The sequence below is a fragment of the Ricinus communis genome, chromosome 6, assembly GCF_019578655.1.
Source record: "Ricinus communis isolate WT05 ecotype wild-type chromosome 6, ASM1957865v1, whole genome shotgun sequence".
NCBI classification, from domain to species: Eukaryota; Viridiplantae; Streptophyta; class Magnoliopsida; order Malpighiales; family Euphorbiaceae; genus Ricinus; species Ricinus communis.
In genome coordinates this window covers 17,922,426-17,937,762 of record NC_063261.1, presented here as the reverse complement: position 1 = coordinate 17,937,762, position 15,337 = coordinate 17,922,426, and the positions used below count along the sequence as shown (strand labels likewise).

Genomic DNA, 15,337 nt, shown 5'->3' with positions numbered 1-15,337 from the left:
CAAATTCTTATATATTTCATGTTATTTATGTGAAATTTAAAATTTGAAGATTAAAATCGTTCGTATTTATTTATTTAATATAAATTTAAAATCTTAATCAAATTAGTGAGATATTATATTAAAATATATCTTTATTTATTCTAATTATGAAGAGAAAAAAATAAAGATTCGAGCCCAAAAATCTCCATCCGAGTTTCATAGAGCTATCTCGCTCGACAAAAGACTTAGTAATGTTTGTCTGATTAAGATTATAAGTTGGATTTTATGACAATGTATAAACCTTTGCTAGCTTAACTTTAATAAGTTCATCACTCTAACATTTTATTAACTTAAAAAGGTGACTTAATGGAAGAAGAAAGCTGGGTTGGCGAAAAGAGAATGTTGGACTTGTGAAAGACTTAGCTCTCGTATAATGGTTGGGCCTTGGAAATGAGATAAGGGGAATGGGTCATCCCAATCATTAACTAGAAGCAATATGCTACGGGTATATGCATCTCTATCACGTATTTCTTTTTTCACGTATTAGTATAGTGCTTTGCTTTTTAGTTTGAGGGGAGCCGGTAGCTCTTTAGTTATAAATAACTATATTAATGCGTTTCATAATTTTATTCAAATAATAACCTATAATTATTTAAATAGTAACTAATAAGTTTTAGAATTCTTAACAGAAATAGTTTATATCAATTTCAAATTAAATTCTTATAAATTATATTAATTTATATATATGATTAAATTATTTTTATTTATTTTTAAAATTTTAAACTAAAAAATTTAAAAAGCTTATACCCTCTTTTTATTTTTAGCATAAAATATTTTAAAAAAATATAAAAAATAAATGAAAGAAAGTAATTCTAAAATATTTTAAAATAAACTATTACAAAATAGATCTTCTAATTATTTCACTCAATATATTATTATTATTATTATTTATTTTTTTACTGTATTAACTATGTTATTATAAAAATAAACTTAAAAGATAATTTTTATATACTAAAAATATGTTATATTATGTATAAAATTCTTAAAATGAAATAACAAATATAATTTTTTAATTAAAAAATAACTAATTGATGCCCATATTAGTAATTAAATATATAAACAACATAAATAATTTTATAAAACAAAAATATTAATCAACTAATTATTGGCTGTTAGCTACGGCAATGACTATTGGCTACCAACCGCGAACGGTGGAAAATTATGCCATGGTCAGAGAGCACTTTGTTTGGTGGTCTAGGAACCAGGGGGTACGTGTGGGACGTTGTCCATTTTTCCTTTATTTGGCTGACCTTTTTATTTTATTTTAATAAAATTAGTTATAAAGAGTAATGACAATCAATTAATAATTAATATATTACCATAATTCATATTCATAATATTCGCTAGCTTATTAATATATGTTTATTATTAATGAACAAAATATTTATTAATTAATTTAAATAATATATATAATATAAATATAACGTAAATCATTTCTATAATTAAAAAATAAAAAAATGTCAAGCTAAAATTATATTATAAATATTCAATTTTTTCTATAAATATCTTTTTAATAAAATAAAGTTTGCAAAATGAACATTTAATATTTAGACAGCGAATATTCATTACATGTTTAATAAACATTTAGTAAAAATTTAACAAATAAAAATTATTTAAAAAAAGAAAATTTATAAATATCCTTCTCAGATTTTGCATAATCTACACTTACATTCCTTATTTTTTTAATAATATGAACTTTCATCCCTCACGTTAACTATCATCTATGTTAACTATCATCTATTTATGCGTTAGTATTGTGTGAAATTACAGAAAATGGCTATAAAGTTTACTCAATTTTATATTTTTATTACTTTATTTTAATAAAATTTTATTTTTTTTAGATGGAAGAAAACAACATCTTGTAATTTTTTTTCCTAATTTAGGTTAAATATATCTTTATTTCATTCTAAAATAAATTTCAGTTTAATATAAATTCACGTAACAGTAAGTCATTCCAAGTTAGTAAAATATGACACTTCAATACTTTGACCAATTTAAAATTTATTAAACTAATAGACTGCTAACAGAAACACTATTACGATGAACAACATACAAACAGGAAAAATGAAAATACATATTTTTAAAAACTAGAAAATAAAAATACAGATTATGTCGAATCTTAGAAGAAGTTTATAATTATCCTTTAAAGAAATACGTGTTAAAATTCTAACACATGCATTATATTGAGAGTGGACCATAATATAATATGATTCAGGAACCATAATATAAAGCTCCACAAACAATAGGTTAGCCAAACAGGATCTTAAATTTTAATCTTCTTTTTTTTTTTTTTTTCCTTAACTCCAACTGGACTAGGCTAAATATGAATGGGCTAAGGGCTCTTGTTTCCTTACTAGGCTTCAACCTTTACATGCAATCAAATTAATTTGCACATAGGCAATGTTTGTTTTGCAAAAAGAATATCTTTTTTCTTGCTGCATTAATTTTTTTTTTAATTTATTAAAATAATAAAAATTTATTTCTTTCGGTTGATCAACACAGCTGATGGTAAATATTTATTTATATTATATTCAATGATACAAATTAATAAAAATAATTTATATAATTAAAAATATTATAATTAATTTTTTAACTCAATTATATTTATTCTTAAAATTATTTATAAAGGTTATTTTAAAAATTTAAATTTAAATTCTATTAATAAATTTTTTAATTTTAAATACTATGATTATAAATAATATAATTATTTAACTATTAAAAATTTTAAAATAGTAATTCTTATTATAAAATATAAAAATTTAATTATATGATATCAACTTAAAATAAGTTATTATTAATAAACTTGAATAAAAATAATATTATCTAAAAAGAAAATCTATTAGCTGATAAGAAAAATTTTTAAAATAAAATTGATACAATAATAATTGATTGAAACTAAATCAGCTATCACCTACTGTTTTTTAAATTTTTACTAAACGTTTTAATATAATTATTCAATAAAAAATAACTATCAGCTGCATCAATTCTCTGAACAAAATACCAATTTTATTTTGGATTGCGAATGGATAAAATCTTTTTGGTTTTCTTAAAGATTTTGTTTTAATACTAGAAATTGCTTCTAACGAGAAGCAAATAAGTTGATGTGTTTCTTAAAAGTAAGTTTAACATAATAATAATTTATAAGAAATTAAAATTAGTTACACTCAATAATAATTTTAAACACACTTTAAATATAGTAAACTAATTTACTAACTATACGTTATTTACTATAATAAACATCGACAATTATCTCTAATGACTTTTGGCCGCTACAGGCACCAGCCACAAAAAAGAATTACCATTTTTTTACTCCTTTAAATAATTATCTTTATATTTATATTTTGTTAGAATTGAAATAAACTTTTTCTGTCAAGTTTTAAATACTTTATATATTTATAAAATAGGGCAACTAGGATTCAATTCCCTATAAATTATTGTCCTAACATTAGAGTTTATTTAGTTTTTGAGATTTAGAAAAGTTTAATAGTAAAAAAGTTTTTTTTTTTTTTTATATTTGTTATCAAATTTAGCATATAATTTTTTAATTTTTATTTTCAATATCATATTTTGACATTAATTTCATTTTAACCTATAATAAATATCAATTAAATTTATTGATGTGGTGTGAATTTTGATAAAAAAATTGAATCATCATCTCTATTATTAAATTATTATCGTTTAAGCATATAAAATTTATTCAATTTTAAATTCTTTTAAAAAATAATTTTATGTATTTAAGTGATAATATTTTAATAATGAAATAAAAGAATAATTCTAATATTGACTCAATTTTAATTTTATTATGATTTAGATGTAATATTTTCTTTTGAAAAGCTAATTCAACACTAAAATTTAGTACTGAAATTGAAAAATTTGAAAATCAGAAAAACCTTTTTAGCAATTAGGCCATTTAAAAAAATGCTTTTGAAGAAAAGTTGATAAATGGGCTCTTTTTCTAAAAATAAGTTTGCCAAAATCACTCCACACAAATTAAATCAAAAAATTAGTAATTGCTTTTACAATATTCAACAATAATCTCAAACATGTTTTAAATTAATTTCCAAAGACACAAACAAAGCCTAAGATAAAAACAAAGATCACACATAGCAACAATCTTTTTGAGCAAAGTACAGTTTGTGTAAGAAAGGGAAAGAATATCCGAGAACTCAGGATTAAAAAGAATTTATATAATGTTTCATAATTATTAAGAGTGTTGTAAAATATATATATTAAAATAGAAAAAACAGAAAAGAAAAACAGTCAAAAGTTTCAGCATCTGAAGTCTCTTTCTTGGCTTAGTTGGCCTCGCCATTAAACAAGCACGCACACTTTGTTTTCTCCGTCTCTCTTGGAGTCTTTTTCTTGATCCAACACAACAACACCACATACCCTTCTCTCTCTCTCTCCTCTTACCCCTTTTAAAATAAAAAGCTAAAGACTTTACAAATGGCTGTCTCCATTTCACTTCCTTATTTCTCTCCACATCTTATTACACACAGAAGGCACCGTTTTTTATATTCCAAACCTCTCTGATGGCTGCTCTTTCACCTTCTTCCTCTGTTTCAAAGGAACCCTTTTCTTGCACATCCCTCGTTAAGCCCACAGACTCTAAATCTTTATCATTAAGAACCCAGAAAGTAAATTAACTTCTCTAATTCTTGCTACTTTTTGCTATACATTTATGTGTATGTGTATCATTTGGTTCGTTTTTCTTGATGGGTGTAGATTAATTTGTGTTTTTCTTTACAGATCCTTGATCCTAAAGAGAAATTAGGTGTAACTGAGCATGCCCGTTTGAGATTATGTGCTGTTTCAAAGTAAGCTCTTGTCAATTTCTTTTCTCTTTTGCTGTTATATTCGATTCATCTTTGGAAGAAATTTTTTTTTTTTATTTGTTGTTCTTGTTGTTTTCTTTTCCCCTAGCTTTGCTCGAATTTCCTAATTTCCTATTATAATACTGTATTTTTATGTTGTTAATTCCTTGATTTAGCTCAACTACTACTCTACTAGTCTTATAAGTTGTTTTGGTGCTGAATTGTTTCCCTAAAGAGATGATCTTTTCAATTCCTTGAGCTGAAGTTCTATGTACATAAAAATGTTAGTTTCTCTATTTGCTGTATGCTGATTTCTGTATTTAGAAACCAGCATGTTCCAGATCATGCTTAATAAGACCAGAATTATCTCTAAATGTTCTGTTTTAGCAGATTTCTAGACATACCTGTTGTTACTCGAGTTCTTTTGATTTAATCATGTCTCTTATTTGATAAAAATTACAACTTAAGTAATTCATTGAACTTGACATTACTGAAGCATTTGTTTATGCTGTTACAAATGTCTTCTTCAACCTTTTCAGCAAATCGGGCTTGAAATTGAAGGCCTCAAAGGAGCCTCCAGCACTGACCAAGGAACTTAAAACTGATAGAATTGAGAGCCCTCCAGTGACCAAAGATGATCGTGCTTTATTTGACAAGATGAAGCAAAGGTTTATGAGTTTCAAACAGAATACATACATGTAAGCAGTGAAGAACTTTGGCATGTTTCTATTTTTCTTTGATGAAATTTTTTTTAAGCGTGTTATTTTGAAATTCATTTTTTGAGCAGGAAAAATTTGGAACACTTTGAAAATCTTTCAAAGGGTCAAGCGCCAAAGGTGATCATGGCTTTTCTAGTTTATTAGCTGGAAGTTATTGTTACACATCATAAATATTATCCATTCACTTTGGCATTCACTGTAATTGACTGCAGAACTGTTGGCAAATATGAATTTGACTAACATTTGTGGACAGTTTATGGTGATTGCTTGTGCAGACTCCAGGGTTTGCCCCTCTAACATTCTGGGATTCCAACCAGGAGAAGCATTTGTGGTGCGCAATGTTGCAAACATGGTGCCCTCATACGAGGTATATTATACATATTTGATGAACTCATACTTGTCCATCTGCGATGCTCTGAAGTTAACTGTTGAGAAAAGATGACATGGAAATACTAATTTGTTGGCATCTGTCTTTCTTGTTTTGACCCTGTTTACTTTTGTGCAGAGTGGACCATCAGAAACAAATGCTGCATTAGAATTTGCTGTAAATTCCTTGAAAGTAAGAATGCTACAAATCTAAGTGTCGTTTTTATATTTTGTGCCATGTGCCTATGAAGCCTTGCATTTCATTTTCATATCTGTAAGAAATTAATTTGAGTGTGAGGGGAAGTAAATCGAGACAAGATCAAAGAAGCATATGTTCTCACTTAGATGCTGTATATTAAATATGCTGTAGTTTTTTGAATCATGACCAATAACTTGGGTTGCCGTGCTCTAAGATAGTTCAGAATATTTGGGCTATCTTGCAAAGATTGGCTAGTATCACATGGAAGAGTCAGATATGATCTATGTTTTGCTTCGTGACCATGAAACCATATGCATGAGTCATTTAGCCTTCAAAATTATATCTTGTATTCTTTGGGAAATCAAAGATAATTCCTTTTGCAGGTTGAAAATATTTTAGTCATTGGCCACAGTTGCTGTGGAGGCATTCGTGCTCTAATGAGTATGCATGATGATGTGGAAACAAGGTTCTGTTACAATGACTTTTTTGTTGTTTCTTTTAATTATCTCCTATCGTTTAATGAAAAGAAAGCCATGCCATGCATTTCTCATATATATATTTTTTCTTTTCTTTTCCCTCCTTTTTCAGTAGTTTCATTGGAAGTTGGGTGGCTGTTGGGATGAATGCAAGGGTAAGAACAAAGGGTGCTGCTTCTAATCTCAGCTTTGACAGGCAGTGCAGACACTGTGAGAAGGTAATTTATCTCTTTTCTCTTTTTCTCCTTAAGCATTGTAACATTCAAGTGCTTGTACTTGTCTACATTTTCTTATCAGAGATATGTCATGAGCTCTTCTATATTGATTTAATACAGGATTTTTCTTGGATTTTATGGGCTTTTGTTTTCTTCAAAAGATTTCTCTACTAAATTATTCTCTCATTGGCTTCTTTCCTTTTCCTTAAAAAAAGAACTTTCTTATTTCATTTGTTTTCTTTGTAAATGCATTGGGGTTGGCCAATTCAATATTTGGATGACATCGCTTTTGTTATAGGCACAGAATGTAAATGAAAATTTTCAGCTTTTGTGCCCTGTGAAGTCTCCTCTGAACGACAAATGGATTAGCTTTGCAAAGCACTGAATAAAGAGGGATTTAACTAATGATAGGTGGCATAAAGTTGTAAACCGATGCATAAACTCTTTGTTTAAAAGTTGCTGAACAATTTCTTGCCTTTTCATAGGAATCAGTTAATTGTTCATTAGCAAACCTCCTAACTTACCCATGGATAGAAGAAAAAGTGAGGAACGGCGAACTCTCTATTCATGGTGGCTACTATGACTTTGTTGACTGTGCATTTGAGAAATGGACGCTGGATTACAAGGCAAGCAATTTGAAGGGAGAAAGTGGCAAAATTGCAGTAAAAAATCGAGCATTTTGGTGCTAAATCTTGCATTTGCTTCCTCTGTTGTATCACCACGTGTGTTTAGTTCTTCTATTTTGTGTTTTTTTACTTATAAATATCAAAACAGTTGAAAAATAATGTTTATTCCCTTGAATCCAGGGAAAAGCTACCCTGTTGTATGTGTGTTGTAATTAATGTTTCTTTCTTTTCCATTATAGTACAAGCTATTGTAAAATTGTACCTTCGGAATACATCTATTTTGCAGAAATATTCATAGTGCAGATTTCTGCAGATGACCCCTTTCGATCTTTCTTTATACTTTTATGGATAAGTAAGAATATGAGGTTAATTGGTCTAATTAATCATCCTATAAAACATAGCTCGTTAAATCCTGCGGAAGTGCACTTCTGGAGCTTTGTGCCTTTAAATTTATTCTCTGTTTATAGCCTCATTGCCTGCATTTATGTCCAACTTTGATCTGAGCCAAAGGGCACAATGCTCCAGGACCTTTTTGTTTAGATTGCTGCATGGAAATTGTAACATGTAAGGGGACTGGAAACGTTAAAGCGAGATGCCTGATGGATGGATAATGCCATGGAGCTGACTAAAAATGTATGATTTTATCGAACAGATGACTAAACTTGGCTACGCCTATTGATTTGATTGATAACTTAAGCAGATTACTTGTAATAGAATATCAACAAATTATCTGCCTTTCCCTTCTCTCAAAGGAAAAATGTTATAACTTCGAAACTTGATTTCTTGCAGTAAGAAGGAAAAAAATAATTTAACCACTGATCTTTACCTGATAGCTTAAAAATTCATTTGCTACACGAAAGCTTACATGCATTCATCTTGCCCGTAAAAGACATTGTTCAGTTGTTTATCAACTGGATGATTGCGAACATAAGCAATCGTGTTCTAGATGATTGTGGAAGTAAGAACTTTTTGGGAGATGACTTTGTATCAGTGTCATTGGTGAGAAGTTGAACCACTAACTCACAATTTTTCCCACCAACTCAGTTTTGAAGTCTCCCTGTTTCTCATCATCTACATCTATAAAAGCTCAGCGTACTCAGGTCATGATCACAAGGCAGAGACTTAACACTCCTGTAGTTGCTGTAACTCTCATTCCTTGCAAATCTGTTGTCATCTGAACCATCTATGGCTTATCATCGCTTCCTATTATTCATGTTACCACTTGTGTGGATTAGTATGGCAGTACTGAACAGCCAGACAATTCTGGTGAATGCGCGCCAACTGCTGGAAATAACATTTCCTGAAATACCTGAGCTTCCGAAGCCTGAATTGCCTTCTTTCCCTAAGGTTGAATTGCCACCATTACCAGAAATACCAACTTTGCCAAAACTTAAGTTTCCAGACTTGCCAAAACCAGAATTACCTGATTTGCCAGAGCCTGAAGTGCCAGAATTGCCATCCATTCCTCATTTTCCTGACTTGTCAAAACCCACATTACCTGCCATTCCATCTATTCCTAAGGACATTAACCCCTTCCATGCAGCAACTACTCCATAAGTGATTATACCTTATAATATATTTCTTAATTAGCGGATTTCGTAGCAAACTTCATCCAGTGCTTAATGTTATAAGGTGTATTGCCCTAGTGGTGGGAGTATTACATTGTGTGTTTCTTGTTGTGCTTATGACTAATGTAACTTATCAATGGCATTTGATATATTAAAATTGTACTCTTCTGGTCCTTGATTTTATGTAATAAGATAATGATAATATTTCTATCATCTTCAAGTGTGCTTTCTTATCTAAAACTAAATTTTTAGCAACTCCTAGTATATTGGTTCTAACACAAAACAAAAAAGATTATAGATAGATTATAGATTATTTTGGCAAGTGAAGTTAGCTGTTTCATACTGGAAACTCACATTAACGAAAAGCTGATTCCATAGAATAATCTCCAATCCGATCATTATGTCCTTGTTCTAGAAGTAAAATACTTGTCACAGTCTTGTATTTGTTGCAAAATCCATTCTAAAATTCAGTATCAAGATTACATAAGCTCTTCGTTTAGGAAAAAAGAAAAGATAACTTACAGTCATCAGTTCTGACTGCTTAGTTATGAATTACTACACTTCTCAATTTCTCATTTTTATGACCATGAAACCTTCTCAGAAGAATTGCTGTCAGGCTAGAATAATGATTTTACCTTTCATTTGTTCTCTCAATGGTGTTTAGAGCTGAAAGACGAATTTAGTGGCTATTTTTAGTTAATTCTGTTCGCGATCATGCAGCTTGACCAGAATCGAGACATCCAAACTTTTCTGTAGACTGCTGGTTTTGTAACTTGTTTCCTGAATCTATTGTATATCTGTTTTCAAGTCCTCCTGCAATTTTTATGTTTAATTCATTCATTCTTTGTAGTCCTGAATTGCCAAAGTATGAGATCCCCAAATTTCCTGAATTGCCACCTTCTCCCCACACTCTTGAGCTGCCAAAGCCTGCACGCCAACTCTTCCCAAGGACAGTAATTAAACAACTACCCGTTATGTTTCAGTGCTTAATTCTTAGAATAATCAAATAAATTTGGTTCTGTTCATATAAAAACTATACTTCAAAATGGGAACATAATTAAAGTACTGTTGCTTTGTACGATGAAGGCAGAGTTATAGGTAAATTCATATTTCTTTTTTTTATTATTAGAGGATTAGACGCATATAGTAATCAGTCGTACGCTACCTTATTACTGGTTAGCCAAGTAGCAGTTTAAATATCGGATTACAATCAACGCTACATCATAGTATACTTAATAATCACAACTGCCCTTCACTCGTAACAGAACCCTACTCCAATACAAAGTCCTCTTGTAAGTTGAAAACCCTTTCCTCTTATTTAGTATCGCCGCCTTCGATCCATTGATTTTCTGTCTGAAGATATCTCCTATCTGTCTTCAAAACCCTTTTCTTCTTCATAGGATCGCTCCATTCCCTTCTGTTGCTTTTCTTATCATTTAGACAATGGCTGTGTTGGTGAATCATTATAGTGTGTTAGGCCTTGCATCTATTACAGGCCCTAACCTGACAGACGAAGAAATCTCCAAGGCTTTTAAGAGGATGGCATTGAGGTTACATCCTGACAAGGACCCCCATAATCCCAATGCCAATTCCAGTTTCCAGAAACTCCTCTCCTCCTATGAAATTCTCAGAAATCCGATTTCCCGCAAAGAATTTGATCGTCTTCTTCAACTTCAACAACAGCATCAGAATCAGGTTCAGAATTATCATCAGAATCAGCCTCAGCCTCAGAATCATCATCGGTCTTGCAACAAGCGGCAGAGAGATGAACAAGAAGAGTCTTCCAAGAAGCGTCCGAGACAATCCATGGATCCAAAGATGCCTTCTGAACCACCAAAGGATCCTTCTTTCACAAAGAAGAAGTTCCTTTCGGAATTTGATCGCATTAGTAAATTAGTTGCGCAAGGTGGTCTTCAGAAGTTGGTGGTTAATGAAGGCTATCATCATATTAGATTGTTTTAGATTTTAGTATGTATAGTAGTATGGTTATGTATGATTAGCAAATTTACAGAAACGAGATATGTAATCTTTTTGGTACATGAATGAGAAAACTCAATTCAGTTATGGTTACGTATTATGTTGCAGTCTTTGATCTTCATATAATGCTTCATGTTGCAAGGTTTATTTAATTCTTCAGTTGCATATGATACTTTGAATGTACATTGACAACTATTTCTTGATTGAGGATGTTGGGAATGTATAAAACAAAGAGTGTAGTTACTCATGTTCCTGCAAAAACAAGACTGCGGTGATCTAGCAGATTTGTTTTACGTAGATGGCTTAATGTTAAAGATCTCTGCACAGGAATTTGTTGTGGGTTTCCAGGCTATTGGCTCAGAATTTATGTTGGTTATGAGCTCTACCAGAGGCACATTTGTGTTTAAGTCAGAAAACTGGGCATGGAAAGTTTACCCAGAGCAACAATATGGATGCAATTTCAAGGGATATTGCAAGACTCTGAGTCTTGATTGCAATAGTAGAGCGAGAAGAGTTATTGTTCTCAGGAAATGCATGTTTGATCATCTTTGAGTAGTAAAGTGATGATCCAGGCATGCAAGTCCAGTTATATATTTGATTTTGAGCATGACATGATAGATCAAATCTAGTTAGCTAATTAATGTTTTCAGGGATGGCTATCGCAATGTCCAATTCAGTTACTAATAACAAAAAGAAAAATACTAAAACGCAAAGAAGTACTGAATCTAATTTATACCGCATTATTATGGTTTTTTTTTTTTGCAAACCAATGGAGAATAAATACATGATGCCACTGGAATAAGTTTTTCATTTAGCATGGAAGCCAGTATGACAAGTTTTCATGAAAGTAAAATATAGCCTTTAGACGGCAAGGAATCACGACAACAATCATAGAGCTGCTAAAAACTAGCATGGAGACTTTACTTCCGCAGCGAAACATTTGCCAGGACAAAATCATGTTCCAAAACTTAGCTTGAAATGTTGACGTATCAATGGAAAGCTTGAAATAAACATCTTCAGGAAGGCTTGCTTGCTGATGCTAAAGGCACGTAATTCATCACAAACGACAAACAACACAAGGTTATCGTCTGTCCTGATCTTAAATAAGGCTAATCAGAATTGGTGTTCTGAATGGAGTTTAAAGCTGAAAAACTAGTATAGTTTTATTGCTAGTTTGGTTTTGTAATTCTGAAGTGGTGTAGGTATAATTTCTGTCAAAGTATTAGCTTCATTTCCTGCCGCTTTTGCTTTAGACTGTTTTCTGTGGTTTATTCTGTGTTGCTGTTTCCTGCAGTTATTGTTTCGGTTGTATTCTTTATTTGAGCTCCTAGCAGGATAGTCATCCTGCTTCAATGTTGGGAAAAATATAGCAGAATATTTGTCTGTGATTACATTCCACAAGGTTCAATTCACTAAATTGCAATTAAAGTTAATATCTATGACTAAGACTAAAGGACAGGTTTAAGCATTGTTTTATATGATATTAAAGATTATGTTATGAGGATATCTGAAAGAACTGCAAAATTATATCTGTGTTATTGCAGATTCCATAGTGAGAACACAAGACTTTGATTTCCCAAATCAATGGCATTAGTGTTCATAGAAATTGTATATCACACATTTAATGATTTGAGAAATCTTTTAAATCCAGAAAACAAGTCTGTGTAGTCTAGCCATAGCTGCTGATAGGCCTTGACCAACTACTTATGGACAAATTTCAAGCAATAATTTCTACGAAAATTACAATGGCGTCCTTGAGGTTTACCCTCCAAAACACTTTGGTCCATGTGTTTTCAAAAATTAATCTTTGGTCCCTAAAGTTTAAATACCATATGAGAATCTAGGCCATGAGGTTACCATAAACTTTCAGTCCATATATTTATAAAATAATAATACTTTAGTCCCTATATTTATAAAAGGGCAAATACTTTAGTCACTCTAATTTTGATTTTAATAAATGGGTTCGGATAAAACTTATTCTCAAAAGCGAGGTCAAAGAAAAGTGTCAAATACATATATATACACATCATACCATCCAAATAACTTAGCAATATGTGAGACAAATGCAACCTTTAATAGATTCAAACTAGCACTCATCCATATTTGTACTTCTGATGCTCTATTTTATTATGCATTCTTTACAAAAATTCACCTTTTATAATCTACCAACTCTTTATTCTATGCCCTATTCAATTCTACTTATTGTGCATTAAATTGAACAATTATTTCGTTCTCAGGATTATCCTTTTAAAATCTTTTTAATTTATAAGCTCTACCTATAGATTATTCTCACTATAATTTAAGCATTTCTCATGATTAATTGCATTGGTTGATCACATCATAAAGTTAAAAAATGGTTGGCTTTATCCTAAAATAAAAAAAGTGGTAGATTGAGAAATGACAATTTTAATATAAAAAAAGACATATGGTTGAGTGCAAAGTTTGAATCAAAATTAGAGGGATTAAAGTGTTCATTTTTTTACAAAAACAGTCATTAAAGTGGTTATTGCTATAGACTAGAAAATTTAAGTGTAAATTTCAGATTAAATTGTTTGACAATTTTTAAACTCAAGAATAAAGGTTAATTTTTGAAAAGGAAGGGACCAAAGTAATGCCATTATAATTTCTCCTAATTGGTCTATAAGCACTCTCGGGGAAGGTATATATAAATAATAAATTCAGGATTTGAACCTCGAAAAATCCACTACTGTTCACAGTAATATGTCAAAGTTTGAGGATTCATGTGACTGTTAATTAGTTAGGTAAACTTTTATTAATTCATGCAGATTGATTCTGAGACTGATAGTATAAAAAGATCCATATTCCAGCAATCATCAAGAGAAATAAGAACAGCAATAGCTTCTTTTAGTCTTTTAACTGGAAAGTTTATATTTCAACATTGTTGAGTCTTATCTGATTAATGGACATGTGTAATTCATCTAGTTGTTGTAAGATAGAAAATAAATCAAATGAATATTGTATTCTTGGCAGAATGATCAGCTTCATAAAGCCAACAGTTGTAATTATTGTTTTGGCAGTATTATAGGTGAGAAGTTGAACTACCGAAAACAAGCTTAATTTCCCACCAAATTCCGCTTGAAACTTCCCCATTTCTCCACTTCCTACATCTATAAAAGCTGAATACACATGGAAAATAATAACTCATAAGTAATACTACTCATTTCTCAACAGCTCATATATTTTTTCTCCTTATAATGGCTTGTTTTTGCTTTCGATCATCCTTCTTTCTGCTCTTGCTTATCGCTTTATCAATCCATGTAGATGCACGACAACTTCTCGAAACAAAATTGCCAGAAGTACCTAAACCTGAATTTCCTAAACCAGAATTACCTAAACCTGAACTTCCTACTCTACCAAAAACTGAATTGCCTGAGCTGCCAAAACCTGAAGTGCCCAAACTTCCTGAATTGCAAGTGCCAGAATTGCCAAAACCTGAAGTACCGAAGGTCCCTGAATTGCCAAAGCTGGAAATTCCAAAAGTGCCAGAATTGCCTAAGTTCCCTGAATTACCAAAGCTTGAAGTTCCAAAAGTACTAAAAATGCCAAAACCTGAAATGCCTAAGGTTCCTGAGTTGCCAAAACCTGAACTGCCACCTTTGCCCCACTTTCCTGAGCTTCCAAAGCCTACCTTGCCTATCACACCAACTGTTCCCAAGGACATTAAACCACCTCAGTCAACTACTACTCCTTAAAATGCTTATAATTATACCATCTTACATTTCCTCGGTGGATTTTCATAGGAGATTTCATCTTGTGTTCGGTGTGGCATCATATATTGTCGAGAATAGAAATTTGTAGTTTATGTTTCTTGTCGAGTTAATCGTTCATGTAATTTTTATTGTTCAGATTGTTATTATCTTTTATAGTGGTTATGCTGGATTTGTTGTATTTTCTACTATTTCTTCAGCTCTACATGATACATGAATATATATAATATTTGTCTGGATTTTGTTTCGTCTTCTTGTCATTACTATATATTTGCATAAACAAGCTCCAATTAATACAATTCCACATAATCAACACCAATATTAGGCGACATCTCGTTTCTCAGTAATGAATAAAATAACCGTTATGGTCTTAAAACTATACTTTAAAATTGGAACAGAATTAAAGTGTTGTTGCTTTGTATATAATGAAGGCAGAGTTATAGGTGACTAAGAAGCTTCTATTTAAGTAGGTAAATCGATTTTTCTTTTTTTATTATTTATAGTCATCAATTGCATGCTACCTTTTGTTAACCAATACAATCAACGCTACCTCATAATACTTTATAATCACAACTGTCCTTCACTCGTAATAGAACCCCACTCCAAAACA

At 30.8% G+C, this 15,337-nt stretch overlaps 3 protein-coding genes across 3 annotated transcripts; all 3 read left to right on the top strand.

Annotated features, from left to right (window-relative positions):
• Positions 1-4,363: 4,363 nt before the first annotated feature.
• Positions 4,364-7,766, top strand: LOC8266864 (beta carbonic anhydrase 5, chloroplastic). The gene is made up of 9 exons (XM_002522605.4): positions 4,364-4,676; positions 4,789-4,856; positions 5,393-5,551; positions 5,641-5,689; positions 5,826-5,939; positions 6,078-6,131; positions 6,521-6,603; positions 6,726-6,831; positions 7,314-7,766. The coding sequence occupies exons 1-9, from the start codon at positions 4,572-4,574 to the stop codon at positions 7,515-7,517; spliced, it is 942 nt and encodes a 313-aa protein (XP_002522651.1). The 5' UTR covers positions 4,364-4,571; the 3' UTR covers positions 7,518-7,766.
• A 782-nt stretch (positions 7,767-8,548) lies between these two features.
• On the top strand, positions 8,549-9,235 carry LOC8266863 (protein PELPK1). Its single transcript, XM_002522604.4, has one exon. The coding sequence runs from the start codon at positions 8,640-8,642 to the stop codon at positions 9,009-9,011; it is 372 nt and encodes a 123-aa protein (XP_002522650.1). The 5' UTR covers positions 8,549-8,639; the 3' UTR covers positions 9,012-9,235.
• Positions 9,236-14,169: 4,934 nt separating this feature from the next.
• On the top strand, positions 14,170-14,974 carry LOC8266861 (protein PELPK1). The gene has a single exon (XM_002522602.4). The coding sequence runs from the start codon at positions 14,215-14,217 to the stop codon at positions 14,710-14,712; it is 498 nt and encodes a 165-aa protein (XP_002522648.1). The 5' UTR covers positions 14,170-14,214; the 3' UTR covers positions 14,713-14,974.
• The last annotated feature ends 363 nt before the right edge of the window (positions 14,975-15,337 follow it).

What these genes read in the sequence shown, in the direction of transcription:
- LOC8266864 (XM_002522605.4), top strand. Translation starts at nt 4,572, where the DNA reads ATGGCTGCTCTTTCACCTTCTTCCTCTGTTTCAAAGGAACCCTTTTCT. An exon ending in TATCATTAAGAACCCAGAAA is followed by an intron (nt 4,677 to 4,788) that starts GTAAATTAACTT and finishes TTTTCTTTACAG; the next exon opens with ATCCTTGATCCTAAAGAGAA. An exon ending in AGTGCAGACACTGTGAGAAG is followed by an intron (nt 6,832 to 7,313) that starts GTAATTTATCTC and finishes GCCTTTTCATAG; the next exon opens with GAATCAGTTAATTGTTCATT.
- LOC8266863 (XM_002522604.4), top strand. Translation starts at nt 8,640, where the DNA reads ATGGCTTATCATCGCTTCCTATTATTCATGTTACCACTTGTGTGGATT.
- LOC8266861 (XM_002522602.4), top strand. Translation starts at nt 14,215, where the DNA reads ATGGCTTGTTTTTGCTTTCGATCATCCTTCTTTCTGCTCTTGCTTATC.